A 15,794-nucleotide genomic window follows, 5' to 3' on the forward strand; every position below is an offset into this window, starting at 1 on the left:
TCCACTCCCTCTCATTGGAAGGCTGTGGAGCCCTATCTCCAGTGCCTCACCATGGGGCAGTAGCCCCACCGCCAAGGAGCCCCGACATGGGACAGCAGCCCCACATCCCCGGAGGCTGGTGTCTCATATTTGCCGTAGGGCCATGTGGTCAGCCTACTTCAGGAAGTTGAAGGCTGCTATCCAATCGCTCCTCACTCTTCTCTTCTGCAAATTCCCCCATTTTTTTTTTTTTTTCACCCAAAGGACAGGTACAGTCCTACAAGCCATACCAGGGCCAGCTTCCCTGCACCAGTCAGCCAACAACTCTGTTCTGCTGGGACAGCTTCAGGGGCTTTCTTGGCCTCTTCATGGGGACTGCCCAAGGCCACTCCACTGTGTTAGTGGATTGTGTGCAATGCCCCACTGCATGGAGGGCGCTGGAGAGCTATCCGACAGTGCAACGATGTTTACTTTCCACCAGACCCCCGGCTTATCAAGTGAGCTTCGCCATGGTTCAGTCCAGCCCAGTACTAGGAGACGGAGGAATGCAGCATTTAGAGCTAAGTGGTACACAGTCCTGGCCTTGGTTCTGGGCACTTGGGCTCACTTTCATCCAGTGGGATTTTCAGAGGCCCATAGTTCAGAAGCCAGTTCTTCTGAGCAGGGCTATTTCAGGGTCATTACCAAATTTTAGCCTCCGTACTGATGCGATGAAGTCACCACAGTTTTATTTTAACAAGGAGTGCATCTCTCCCCTGGAAATCTAACAGTACATTTAGCAATGACCCAACTGGTGGTGCTTGAATTTTCAACAAAAATTCTGTGGCTGGAGACCAAGCCTGGAAATGTTCAGTGCCCAAGGTGAAAGTTAAGAATAAACTCCAAGAGGGGGAGAACAGAAATGCTAAACAGACTTAACTTCCGTGCATGTTGATTTCTGCCAACGCAGAATCATAGAAATGTTGGACTGGAAAGGACCTTGAAAGCTCTTCTCATCCAACCCTCTTCACTAAGGCAGGAATCAAGTAAACCTAGCCCATCACTTAGTGGCGTTTGTCTAACAGACTCTTGAAAACCTCCCGTGACAAGGATTCCATGACCATCTCAGGAAACAGGCTCCCAAAAGAAAATTCTCTTTATGAATTATGTTTTTCCTAATATCAAACCTAAATCTCCTTTGCTGCACATTAACCCCATTACTTCTTGTTCAGGCTGTCGCTTCATCAGTTAACAATTAACTCACAACAAACTGAAGTGATTAAAAAAAAAGCAACTACAATTAATCGCAATTTTAAAAATCACACTGAAAGTAGAATAGCATTCCAATTTAAATTTATTATAAATATTTTGGGTGTTTTTTCCTACATTTTCAAACACTGCGATTTCAGTTACAATGTAGAACACAAAGTGTACAGCACTTACTTTCATATTATTTTTGATTATGTGTGTTTGCACTGTAAAAACAATGAAATAGCATTTTTTCAAGCCACCTCAGACAAGTACTGTCATGCAATCCCTTTACTGTGAAGTTTATAAAAATCAGATATTTTAACATAGCTGCACTCAAAAAAAACAAAAGACTGTAAAACTTTAGAACCTACGAATCTACTCAGTCCTATTTCCCGTTCAGCCAATTGCTAAGACAATAAATTTGTTTCCATTTATGGCAGACGCTGCCACCAGCTTCTCATTTACGATGTCACCTGAAAGCAAAAAAAGGCATTCAAATGGCACTGTCGTAGCATGTGTTGGGAAGGATTTACTGTCAGAGATGATAAATATATATATAGGTCCTTTTTGGTCTGACTTGTAGTTTGCACTCTTTTTGCAGCGCAAATCTTCATAATAAAAATAATAATATAAAAGTAAGCACTGTAGACTTCATACTGTATAGATCACACACATGCCCTGAAAAGGAGCATACAGAGAGCACACAGTCAGATACTTGCTTCCAAACACGCTCGGACAAAACCCAGTTGCTTTCACAGGAGCTCTGCGTCAAGTAGACGCGTGGCATTTTTTCCCTAAAGGAATATTGGTTTATAACGTACTCCTACCTAGAGGGGAAGCTCCTAGGAAAACAGGAACTGAGAAATGAGCAGTGGTCTGAAGAGATTTCAATTTTTGGATGGTCAGTGGGCAGGTACTTTACATGTTCTGAAAATCAGGCCCATTTAAGGTTTCTCCTGCTCTCAACTAGCTAGTCTTTTTTTAAAAAAAAAAAAAAAGTCTTGTCCTAGTGCTATAAAGCTAAAAGGAGTAACCGTGAGGAACCAGTGCCAGACTCCTTCATTTCAGACCCCAGCTGTTATCTCTTCCCGTTGTCATCTTTTAAAGAAGTCCACCCTCCCCATGCCTCTAGTGAAAAGGGAAAAGAACTTTCTAGCATGTGCTGTTTTGAATCTACAAATCCCAGCTTCAGAGATAAGTGACAATCTCGTTAAACCTCATAAGCAATAACTTCTCAAAGAATAAAACAGACCCGCTGTATACATCAGGGAAGGCAAAATCCCCTTTGGACAGAAATTTACTCAAGTCATTTCCTCCACCACAGAAGGATTCTCTGTCTCCTCCTTACCCACAAACAGCTCAGTATTAATGGAATTATTGCTGGTCTCCACAGGTAACTCACCTTGGCAGGAGAACAGGCAGATTCCCTCCCCCTCTTCTTGTTTTAAAAACGTTAGCCACTTTCCATGCCAACCAAAGACAGTGCTCTAAGCCACGTGCAATAGAGAATGGAATGGGACTCAGGCAGGACAGGGAAGTGTACAACCCCATCTTGTTAAACTAAAATTTACTCTGGAACTCATGAAATTTAATTACCATTCCCTTTTATGCATGAACAGCAGCCACACATATTGGCAGAGCTCCTAGGGAAAGCTGGCATGGAAAGCACTTGTTCTGCATGAGGGTGACAGAGCAAAGGGGTGGGTCCAGGCCTTTGTTGGGCACTTTGCTGCCCTGCCACATGCACCCCACAAAAGGAGCAGTAAGAGAGACCTCCAAGCAGCCAGAGAGGTGATAGGGGAAGCAACCAATCAGGGCCCAGTGGGGCCATATAAAAGGAGCCACATGCTGATGCTGCTCCTGCTGGCCAAAGGGAACAGCAGCACCACAGACAGCTCAGTGCTGGCAGGGACTGGGAGAGCAAGGAAGAGCTCCTGGCTGGCTGCTGGGCCTGAACACAGATGAGCCCTGAGAGAAGGGTGAAACTCTGGCATAGACTGGGGCTGCAGAGAAGTGACCCTGGGATCGAAAGCTGCATGGTTAAAGGGACATGGTAGCACAAGGCTGCTATTCTTAGGGTTCCTGAGCTGAAACCAGGACAACTGGGGTCCCCTGTAGGCCGTTGGGGATGTGGCCCACTCTTGGACACTGCTAACAGGACCAGCTGGAAAGCTGGGGTCAGAACAGACCAAGAGGGCAAAACCCTTGTTCCACAGAAGGTATGGCCCAGTACCAGTCTAAAGACTGCAGACACACCAGAGCACAAGGGGCACTCGCAAGAAGTGGGTGCCAGACCATTACAGGAGGACTGAACACCGATCCCAGTTTTGATCCTGACTCCACCCCTTGTCCAGCAAAACAATTAAATATGTGTTTAACGGCAAGTAATCCACTGAAATCAAAGTGGGTTAGTCTCAGGTGAGTCAGAAGCACTAACTTACAGGCTTAGAGTGAGACGCAGCAGTAAAGTGCTTAATTCTGTATCACTGACTTGCAGCATGAACTTGGACCACCCATACTGCCTGACCCTGAAGGCCAAGTGTAGACTAGAAACTTTTGCCAGTACAGTAATATCACTTGGGAGAAGGCTATTTTGACAACTTTTCTACACCAACAAAAGCCCTAGCGTAGATGTGGTTCAACCGCCAGAAAGGTGCTTTTGCTAGTATGTCTTACATTGCTCCACCCCCTTCTCTGTGTCCCCTCGCTAGTGGCTGAGATTATGTGACGTGAAAATTCCTCCTAACCAATAGTAGCAGAGCAATGAGTGGAGCCTCTGGGCAGGGGATAGGCAAGGAAGGGAATTGGTCAAAGGGGGAGCACAGGGTGCCCAGTGCAGCCCATGAGGAGAGATCAAGCTCCTCTGGCCCTGGGCAAAGCACAAACTGGTACCAGTTTACAGAAGGGGCGTGGCCTCTGGCACAAGGGGAGGGCCTATGGTGGTGGGGGCGGAGGCAAAAGGGGTCACATTTTTATTTCTGCACAGTCCTCTGGATACAGAAGTCCAAGTTAATCCCAAGTGATAAGAGGTTTGGCGCTTCCGGTACAATGGCACTCTTTTTACAGAATTTAACTTAGTCCCAGACGCACCCTTGTAAGTGTGAAAATACTTCCCTGCCTGCTGGCTGGTAGGCTGCTTTCTTCTCAATAAGTCAAAGTACTCAACTGTTCTCAAATGCTGCAACAACAACATCCACTAAATGGCGAGCGTTGCTCCTAGTCGCCCGGCAAAGGGTCTCTAGTTTGTGAAGACACTAGACTGGATCCTGATGTCCCACACTGCACACAGGTACACCCTGTTTAAAATCACGACCAGCCTCCAGTACGTCAGTGGAGCTACTCCAGAGTGAAACCGGAGTCAGGTCAAAAGCAAGCCCAAATTATTGTTATGAAGTTGCAACAGGCAATTAGCACCGTCTTTTACCGACACCATCCTTTGGCTGCAAAGCAGAAATTACAAGGTTAAAAATGAGTCCAGCAGCTGTGGACTGTTCATTTCAGAGGAGCTTTGCTTCATCAAGGTCCCCAGCAGGGTTTTTCTGTCTGTGAGGAGCACTGTCCGGCAGGGGACATGTGGAACTTACACTGTGTTCTCAGTACTGGCAGCTGCAAAGTTTGCTAAAACAGTCACTATAATGAGAGGTAAACTCAACTCTTGCTAAACCTGGCGACTGCAGTCTGGGCAAGCAGAGGATATAAATAAGCAGAGAAACCAAGGCTATGTTTAGCCAGCAGTCAAGGGCTGAAGACTTTTAAAAAAAAAAGTCAAAAAAGTTTTTAAAAATGTGTGTTACATTAAAACTTCTGCTAGTTAATAAATACAGCAAGGGCAGGGGAATAAGTCAGAAGACAAAGCCATATCATCTCAGCCTGCTGACGGAGTGGGGAGAGCAAATGGCAGTATATAAAGCAGTTGCCCCCAGGCTCCCTTGAATTGTTGCGGCAGCACTATGTGCTGATGTGAGAGAGTAGGAGGGGCGACACTGTGGTCTGGGCAGTGCAGAGGGCTGAATGTCCTAGAGCCCACCCTTGCCACCACCAGCCCTCCCCTTCTGCCGATATGGACTCAGCCCCCTGCCACCTTGCCCCTGGCACCTCAGTTGACACCAATGAATGTACCTGCACGATGAACTCAGCTAACTCAACCTGCCCGGCTTATCTTGGCCCATATTACTCTGTGGCTGTTTTTTCTTAGCAGAAACTTCTTCCTCAGAAATTCCATCAGCAGCCTGTACTCCTGTTGGATTTGTTTGTTGGTCAATTCAACATTAGCCCTGGCCAGTCCAGCATTACTAAGGTTAGAGAGGTAGGACCAGACCAGTGCCTCTGGAACAGCCGCCAAAAGAGATGCCTCAGCCAGGTGTCAATATAATTAAGCAGGCAGTCACCTGGGGAAGCAGCCATCCTTTGGCAGGGAGAAAGGTGTAAGCAAGAAATTAATTTACACATGGGAAATCTATGGGATGGGAACCCCCATGTGCCAGTCACCTGAACCCCCGCAGGAAATGATCCTCAAGGAGGGGAAAGGCAGAACAGCAGGGAACAAATCCCATCAATCATCTCTCACCTAACTCATAATGGCATCAGCAACAACCTTGGAAAGGCCAAGGCAGTGTTAGTGAACAGGGCTGAGGTCCTGCTTGAAGGACTGAACCAGACTGCTGTACACATACAGTGAGAAAACCCTTTTTTCACTCTTATTCCACACCCCCAAACTGGGGGCAGGCCCCCTCGGGGGGCTGTACAGTTTTGTAGGGGGGACGCAGCATGACTGGCTGCTCTGTGTCAGGCTTGTCCATCTCATTAAAAATGTTGAAATGTGTTACTGTTTTTCGGTCTGTGTGTTCACATTTTACACCAATTAATAAAGTCTTTACATTCTACAGACTTATTTTCTTACACATGCCAAAAGTTTTTTTCTTTTTTTCATATGAACAGAACTGAAATTTCCTTTGGTTTGGATTACATGAGACAGGTTGGCGGGGTGGGGTGGAGGGATGGTCCCTGATAATTGCAGAGATGAAAAGTGAGGCCCAGTGTAAAAGTTGGCTCACCCTGCTCTAGGGTACCATTTTGAACTGGCTATTGTAACACAGCCCCACCGAATTTTCAAATTCCTTGCACCTCACAGCTCCTTTAGACTTTTAAATGGATTTTAAAAAAGATAAATAGTTTCATTATTGGGATTTATTTTCCCTCTCTGTTTAGCTTGTTACTACTTATATGACTATGGATTATACCATTACAGTAAACCACATTAATTTATTTGATCCTCTAGTTTGATCTCATGCATAACACAGGCCATAGAATTTTATCCAGTTACCCCTATAAAACACGTCATCCACAAAAGCATCCAATCTTGAGCTGAAGACATCAAGAGATGGAGACGCCACCATTTCCCTTAAGGTCATGGTAAACATTTGTGCTTTATTTCTAATTTGAACTTGTTTGGCTTTAACCTTCAACTGTTAACTCTTACTCTGCTTTCCTTTACTCAACTGAACAGCCCTTTACTATCTGATGTTATTTCCCCAGGCAGGTAATTGTGTATGAAAATTAAGTCACCTCTCTGTTCTTTTGATAAGCTAAACAGATTTGGATTCTTAAGTCTCTCACTGAAAGGTGCTTTCTATCACCCTCATGCCACCTTTGTGGCTCCGCTGTAGACCCCAAATCCTTTTTAAAATGTGGACACCAGAACCGGACACAGGATTCTAGTATCACTCTCATCAAGACAGTATACATAGGGAAAGTATGTCATTTGAAAAAGTGGGTCTTACCCATGAAAGCTCATGATGCTGAACAAAACAGAGCTATTCTGTTGTAATGCAAAAGATGGGAGACAGGGATTAAACCGGCTTGAGGGGAAAGGATAGTGATTGCACTAAAGGCAGTGAAAACCAGTAAAATAAAATGACATTGTGGCATAAAATAAAAAGCTGCTCAAATCTAATTAAGTATTGAGCACACTTGAAAGAGGAACTGACAAAATATAATGGCATTAGGTATAACTATGTAATAACAATAATCTTTCACCCTGCTTCCATCAAGAAAACAGGCCACATAATTACAGCATATGACAAATTGAAGAGGAAACCAGCCAAACTTCTGACACTTTGCTAGCATCAGCATCAAGGGACAGGTTCACAGTAACCCCAAAGCAGGGAGCCATAAAGCCAGTTCAAGTGGTACTCAAGAGAAAATACTGCATCTCTCAAAGTTGTCACCCGTTGGTTGCCAAATTGCCATGGAACTGTATCAGCCGTGTGCAAAAATTGACTTGTCTACTATTAACCCAGTGACGATATTTTACTGTTTAAAAAAAATTAAATAAGAAAGTTGCTCACCCCAGTAAGAGTGTTATACAGCCGCACTAATAACAGTACGAGGTTATTCTAGGATAAAGTATGTTGCGGAGCTCTGTTCCCAAAACCTGGGAATGCTGCGTCTGGCCATATAGATCACTAGAGTCTCACAGGAATTTTGGGAGCACGCTTAAGTGTTCATTTTCCCCCCTACGCAAGTTTACTGCTTTCCACAGCCATCAATCTTCATTCTCCTGACATCATACTTCTGCCAAGGACATGGCTCTGTCAGCATGGGAGGTGCTCATTTAAGCATGGGGTCGATTTTAATTTTCAGAATTGATTAGCCATTTGAGGCTGTAGCAGAAGTCTGGGTGAAGTTTATGGTTATTCTGAGTCAACCTGGGCTTGTACTTGAAGAAAAATATAAAGCAGAGTTTTATGCCAATGGAGGTAAATGAAGCCCTGATGTAAAGTTAGTGCTGTCTAACTCAGCTTGTTTATGTCTGCACGAAGTTAGAAACAATGAGGAAGTGTTTCTTTCCTTGCCGTGCCATCATTATTACAGTAAGGATATTGATGGCCATGTCTCCATGGAAACATGTGTCTGCCAATTCCATCCTATGAAGTGTGAACAGTGAGCAGATGAAGGAGTTATATTCATCACCATTTTAGTGAAACTGGATTAAGAATATTCTACATCCTGCTAAGTCTGCAAAATACTCCAGTAGTATGGATGGTGTTAGAATCTAGCACTGTTATAAAAAGCCCTTTGCAACACAAGGTAAACATGCTACGAATTCACAAATGACAAGCTGTCCTGTGGCACCTTAGAGACTAACAAGTGTATTAGGTTGTGAACTTTCCTGGGTAAAACCCACTTCCTCAGATGAGACTTTATACTACAAAACGTGATTTTCACAGTCGCAAAGGACAAACAGTCCTTAGAAGTGAAAGCCAAGCGCAGCCGCCTTTAGAGTCTTGGCTTCATAGACCATATTCTTCTTAAGAGAATTTTCTCTGGAATTTTTAACTTCTCCCTCTCCTAGCCAGAATGTAATGGGCTCTAAACAGCGTCTACACCGAGGCTGAACTGAGTCCAAGGGCACCCTGGGTAGCATTTGGAGTAATTAACATTATAGCCCTGGCACATCTGAGAGTTGCTTGGTTTATCTTCCTTCCTTTGGCCGTATTCCTGTACGTGATAAGCTCTTTTCTGCACGCCCTTTACCCACTGGCATAAGGCTTGCGCTCCTTAGTGTCTTCCCACATTCCCAGCTGAATGAGCTACTCATCACAGGTCAGACCTTGTTCATCTGACACTGCCCAGCAGTCTTCTTTCCCCAACCCTCTATCCATCCCCCAAAAGATCTGCCCTGCTTTTATAAGACCACTGAACTCCCTGCGTTGCCATTCTAGTGCCCAGCGAGCAACATTTCCTAAGCAGTCCCAATGACCACAGGAGGACTATTTGTTGACCTACTTAGCAGCACAGCATGGTGAGGGCAGCAAAACAAGGCTCTTCTCTCAAATCTAATGTATCATGGTATCAGAATTCATCTTTCCTATATACAACAGTGTATTGCATCCCACGCAGTGGGCTTCAGCCCACAAAAGCATAGGCCAAATAAATTTGTTATTCTTCAAGATGCCACAGGACTCCTCATGGTCAATTGCCTTATTTGGCAAAAACAAAGTCTGTCTGCCAACCGCATACTGTCCGCTATCTGCGCTGTGTGCGAAGGGTGCCTCCTGGGGTAAGCTGGCACTCCATGTGGGTGCCTTCTGTTACGCAAGAGGGAAGATTATCTGAAAATTAATTTTTAACACCCCAGATTAAAATAATCAGAAATGCTGAATGTCAAGGGATGAAGCTTTTCCCAGGCCAGGAACGCAATCATAAAGAAGAGGTACTTGGTTGCCTTGTGTGGGATGAGACAGGGTCTGGGTTGGTGCACTCAACTTTTAAAACAAAAAAAGCAGTCAAGTAGCACTTTAAAGACTAACAAAATTTATTAGGTGATGAGCTTTCGTGGGACAGACCCACTTCTTCAGACCATGGCCATACCAGAACAGACTCAATATTTAAGGCACAGAGAACCAAAAACAGTAATCTTCTCTACGCCTGAAATATAGTCTTTAAAGTGCTACTTTACTGCTTTTTTGTTTTGATAGCATGTAGACTAGCATGACTTTCTCTCTGTTACTAATCAACTTTTAAAGCCTTGCTTCACCAGTGGCAGGAAAGGAGGAAATCCTAGGGCCATTCAAGTCAATGAGGCACGTCGAGCCTGCAGTTTTGTTGACGGATCATGCGCCCTGATTTCTCGGAAGAGATCTGCCAGTCGGGAGCATTCGGTTGACATCCCTGTGCACCTCGTTCTCAATAGAGGAGGTTATCCAACATTTGGGCCCGTGTGGATGGGTCAAATGTCAGAAAAGCCTCTGCTGACAAAACTGCTGGCAAAAGACGTGCAAATTGCAGTGCAGTTTGTATACCTTTTGCCGACGGTTCCCCGCAGTCAAGACCCAGCCCAACAGAACTCCCCTCGGCTTTCTAGTGGGTCAGGTTTCAACTCCGGAGTTCACCACAAAACCCAGCTGTGAATCAAAACTTGGATAGATCTATTCTCCACACACACTGCTCACCAAAACCCCAACCAAACGTAAACTGAAACTCCCATCCTTAATGCAGTCCCACTGAGCTATTTGTATCGCTGTGCACTTTTACATAAGGTCACTCTCCATTGGCACTCTAACACTATAAAGATACTAAGAATATGTTGTCACCGGTGTTCCCTGTAAGCTGAACCCTTGGGCAGCCACCCAGGGAAGATTCAGGTGCTACCCCGCTGATTAGCAGGGCGCCCAAAGCATGTGTTTCTCTTAGTGATGCCCAATTGCCCATGCCTTGGTGCACATAACAAAATTTATTCCACCCATGGATGGGAAAAAAAATTAAAGGGCACACCAGTTGTCACCAAGATGGGCTCAATAGGACAAGCTGGATCCCTTGATCCAGGTGATCACAGGCAAACAATAGGCATTTTAACATGGTCAAATGTAGAGTCACATCTAGGAACAACGGACGTGGCCGTTACTTGCAGAATCCAGGCTTTGGGCAGAGACGAAGCAATGACTGAAAACGACTGAGCACACGCTGAACATGGGCTCTGAATGGGATGCTGTGGCCAAAAGGGCTAACATGAGCCTTGAGCCTACAAAGAGAGGAGGACTGAAGAGTGAGTTCTATTGCCTTTGTGTCTGGCACTGGTGCAATGCTACTGGAATCCTGGGTCCATTCTGGTGCACACAGACCAAAAAGACCTGATACACTGGAGGGGTTTAGGGCAGAGCCATAAGAATGAGGAAAGGATTGGCAAGGCTGCTTTGCAATGATAGATGCGTGGAGCTCAATCCATCCATTTGTCCTGCCTTGGGCAGGGGGCTGGACTTGATGGCTTTTTTAGGTCTCTTCCAGCTCTGTTGTTCTATGATTCTATGATCAGTGAGAAGGTGAAAGCATAAGTGTCAACTGCCTCTCTGGGGTAGGGGGCGGTGTGAGCCTCCCCTCTGCTGTAGGCCCTGCCCACATTCCATTCCTTCCCCCAGACCCCTGCCCCCCAATCTGCCTCTTCCCCAGAGCACACTGCATCCATGCTCCTTCACCTCCCTCCCAGAGACTCTGGAATGCTGCAAAACTGCTGTTTGCTGGGGTGTGGGGGCGAGAGAAACACTGGAAGGCCACCAATGAGTAAGAGGCATTGTGGCAAGGGAGGAGCTGGGCTGCTGAGCACCCATTAATTTTTCCCCATGGGTGCTCCAGCCCCCGAGCACCCACGAGTCGGTGTCTATCAGTTAAGGACTTGATTACAGTCTGAGTCCCTACACAGGAAAGAGAAGTCCAGCAATAGAAGGCTGTTCATTCCAGCCTATAATAATATAAGATCCAGGATCTGGGAGTTGACACTAGACAAATTAGAGGCGGAAATGTACGCAAGTTTTCACCAGTGAAGATAATTAGCCAATGGAACCTTTTACCAGGATCACTGTGCACTCTTCCTCCCTGACAATTATTAATTTCAGCTCTAATTCAAACAGGAATTAATGAAGGGAAGCCAAATGGCTTGTATTATACAAGAGGTCAGACCGCCACTAGATGCTCGCCATGCTCCCGTCTGGCTTTACTATTGGTGCATCTGGATCATTTAGGCACTGGGCATGATAGTACAGGCAAGAAACAGATTACGGGGTGGGAACTCTTACAAGAGCTGTAGGATTTAGGCTGAACATTTGTGGCCACGCAAAAGCGCCACAGATCTCAGGGGAGGATAACTGCAGGAATCCTTATCTGGCATGTTTGTGTTTATACTTCAGTGTTAGTTATTTAATTAGACTAAAAATGGGAATGTCAAATTGGGTGATAATATCTAGTGCAGCACAGGAGATATTTTTGACAGAAGCACTGAACTGTGAATGCATTGAATGTGGAGACTGGAAGCAATCAAGGAAAGCACTCAAGTCAGAGTGAAACCCCCCCAGGAACACTTTTCACCTGCCGAATGAGATTTAGGAAGGTTCAAGAGAAAACAAGTTTCTGTGAGGAAAGTAAAATGTAAGCCACAGAAGTGCTTTGTGGAACTTAGGCCAAAAGTGGCTTCTATTCTGCTAGATTTCAGATGAACTACAGCTAGCCAAGCAAGTCAAAAGTTTGTTAAATACACCAGTAGAACTTCAAGGGATCAATATTACTATTACAGAACAGCTGGCACACATTGCTAGTATCAAGCTACGATTTACACTGCAGAACAACTCCATTTAGATGGAGGACCACATTTATCAGAGTCAACACAGAAACCAGTAAAATGGACATTCAAACTCTGCACAGTACTATGGTTTGAATGACAAAAAGCTTTTTTCACTCTAGTTTGCATCTATTCTTTACCCACATCTTTGTCATCTCACCAGGAGACTACATGACAATCTCATAATCACTCCCTGTATGCAGGACAAAGCACAGGCTAAATTGCCTTCCTCCACACCATCCATTCTTAATTACAGCAGGCTTTGTTCTCCTTGGATTTAGCCATCCTCATAAACCCTAAAGCTCTGCAGTGTTTACCTGAAGAAAAATACAAAGGGCGGTGTTTTGTCTAGAGTCCCATTGATTATTTACTATCTTCCCACACACATACCTTCTCCCACACTGTTCTGTCCCTGCAATGTGCCAGTCCTGTCTGGAAAGAGCTGGGTGTTCTCCATAGATTTGCTATGTATGTGAAACTCTGGTTAATTTCACTCCTACTGCTGCCATCACCATTCTAACATCTACCGACAAAGTCATCGCAGAGTTGCTGCTAAAGTACGAGTTCAAGCCTTTCCCAAAGGGAATCAGACGTCAAGTTCTCCCCTGCCCTGCAAGCTACAGCCCTGTGGTCTCTTCCAGATTTCCTTCTCCGCTCCAAAACCGAAAGAAAAAAATCTTAAATCCAGCGCCAAGTGGGGCACGACAAATACCCTCTTTAAATGGGTAAGGGCGCGTTCGGCGCTGCAAAACTGAACTACTGATTCCTTTCCACTTTGCTGCTTCCCCCCGGAGTCCGCCTCGGTCGCCTCCTATCACGACTGGGCGCTAACTACTTGCCCCTTCGGTGCAGCCGTTTTCACGTCTCAACCCGCGCCCATTTTTAGCCATTAACGGTCAATCAAGCGAGGCGCAGCGGGATCTTAATCAGAGGGAAACGCTGGGGCCGCCAGCCGGGAGGAAAAGGCGTCCGGGCCACTCCCGGGCGAACTCCCCCGCACGCCAGGGTGTGACTCGCGGCTCCCCAAACGCGGCGGCAGCTCCTGCTGCGTCCGCTCGCACCCGGCCCCTCCGCCTGCAAGTGGCAGGTGCCCGCTGGGGCGAAGCTTCGCCTGCAGCTGGGGAAGGGGCTGTCCCACCCCGCAGAGAGCACAGCCTGCCCGGCCCAGTCAGCGGGGCCGGCCGCCAAGCCCCTGCGCCCCGCGCCCCGTCCCCAGGGCGCCGCTGCGCTCCGCAGCCCCGGAAAGTTGGAAGCCGGGCGCAGCCCTCGCCCGGCGCCCCGCAGCTGGGGGCAAAGGGGCAGAGCCGGCCGCCGAGGGGCAGCGCTTACCTGCCCCAGGTTCAAGTAGCCGTAGGCGGAGGCCAGCCGGGCTGCCTCGCCCGGGCCGCCCAGCACCTGCACTGCCCAGTGGTTGGTGTAGAGCGGGCGGGAGGGCGCAGCCAGGCAGGCGCGCAGGGCCAGGAGCAGCAGCCAAGGCGCGGAGGGGCGCATGGTCGGGGAGCGGCCCCGGCTCCGGCTGGCGGCGCGGGGAGACGCTCCGGCTGCCAGGGCCGTACCGCGGCTGGGCGGTGGGGGGAGCTTCGCCTTTTAAAGCGGCCTCGGCTGCGAGGGGGGCTCCGGGGAGGGGCGGGGGCTGCTCTGCCCGTCTTGGGGAGGGATCCGGCCCGGGGCGTCCCGCGGGGAGCCAGAGGGGCACGCACCGAGCCTGGAGGCTGGGCCACGGGCAGGGACCCCCCCTGTCCCTCCCACACCCCTAGGGATGAGTTACCCGCCAGCCCAGGGACACCCCCACACCCCTAGGGATGAGTTACCTGCCAGCCCAGGGACCCCGCCACACCCCTAGGGATGAGTTACCCACCAGCCCAGGGACCCCCCCACACCCCTAGGGATGAGTTATGGGCCAGCCCAGGGACACCCCTAGGGATGAGTTACTGGCCAGCCCAGGGACCCCCCTCACACCCCTAGGGATGAGTTACCCACCAGCCCAGGGACCCCGCCTCCACACCCCTAGGGATGAGTTACTGGCCAGCCCAGGGACCCCCCTCACACCCCTAGGGATGAGTTACCCACCAGCCCAGGGACCCCGCCTCCACACCCCTAGGGATGAGTTATGGGCCAGCCCAGGGACCCCCCTCACACCCCTAGGGATGAGTTACCCACCAGCCCAGGGACCCCGCCTCCACACCCCTAGGGATGAGTTCCCCGCCAGCCCAGGGACACCCCCCCCCACAAACCTAGGGATGAGTTACCTGCCTGCCCAGGGACCCACCCCCCCCTAGGAATGAGTAACCCACCAGCCTAGGGACCCCCCCCCACTCCTAGGGATGAGTTACCCACCAGCCCAAGGACACCCCCCCCCGCAACACTCCCAGGGATGAGTTGCTGGCCAGCACAGGGACACCACCCCACACCCCTAGGGATGAATTACCAGTCAGCCCAGGGACCCCCCCACACCTCTAGGGATGAGTTACCCACCAGCCCAGGGACCCCCACACCCACACCCCAAGGGTTGAGTTACCCACCAGCCCAGGGACCCCCCCACACCCCTAGGGATGAGTTACCCACCAGCCTAGCGACCCCCCCACACCCCTAGGGATGAGTTATGGGCCAGCCCAGGGACACCCCTAGGGATGAGTTACTGGCCAGCCCAGGGACCCCCCTCACACCCCTAGGGATGAGTTACCCACCAGCCCAGGGACCCCCCCTCCACACCCCTAGGGATGAGTTCCCCGCCAGCCCAGGGACACCCCCCCCAACACAAACCTAGGGATGAGTTACCTGCCTGCCCAGGGACCCACCCCCCCTAGAAATGAGTAACCCACCAGCCTAGGGACCCCCCCACTCCTAGGGATGAGTTACCCACCAGCCCAATGACCCCCCCCTGCAACACTCCCAGGGATGAGTTACTGGCCAGCACAGGGACACCACCCCACACCCCTAGGGATGAGTTACCCACCAGCCTAGCGACCCCCCCCACACCCCTAGGGATGAGTTATGGGCCAGCCCAGGGACACCCCTAGGGATGAGTTACTGGCCAGCCCAGGGACCCCCCTCACACCCCTAGGGATGAGTTACCCACCAGCCCAGGGACCCCCCCTCCACACCCCTAGGGATGAGTTCCCCGCCAGCCCAGGGACACCCCCCCCAACACAAACCTAGGGATGAGTTACCTGCCTGCCCAGGGACCCACCCCCCCTAGAAATGAGTAACCCACCAGCCTAGGGACCCCCCCACTCCTAGGGATGAGTTACCCACCAGCCCAATGACCCCCCCCTGCAACACTCCCAGGGATGAGTTACTGGCCAGCACAGGGACACCACCCCACACCCCTAGGGATGAATTACCAGTCAGCCCAGGGACCCCCCCACACCTCTAGGGATGAGTTACCCACCAGCCCAGGGACCCCCACACCCACACCCCAAGGGATGAGTTACCCACCAGCCCAGGGAACCCCCCACTCAGCTGGACAATGCTT

General features: G+C 49.1%; 1 protein-coding gene across 1 annotated transcript in view; it reads right to left on the bottom strand.

Annotated features, from left to right (window-relative positions):
• Positions 1 to 13,810, bottom strand: part of PCSK6 (proprotein convertase subtilisin/kexin type 6) — a 119,153-nt gene extending 105,343 nt beyond the window's left edge. The window contains exon 1 of the mRNA XM_075006445.1: positions 13,649 to 13,810. Coding sequence (XP_074862546.1) covers positions 13,649 to 13,810 — 162 coding nt within the window. The remainder of the gene's footprint in view (positions 1 to 13,648) is intronic.
• Positions 13,811 to 15,794: the final 1,984 nt, after the last annotated feature.

The sequence above is a fragment of the Carettochelys insculpta genome, chromosome 12 (genome assembly GCF_033958435.1).
Source record: "Carettochelys insculpta isolate YL-2023 chromosome 12, ASM3395843v1, whole genome shotgun sequence".
NCBI lineage: Eukaryota > Metazoa > Chordata > Testudines > Carettochelyidae > Carettochelys > Carettochelys insculpta.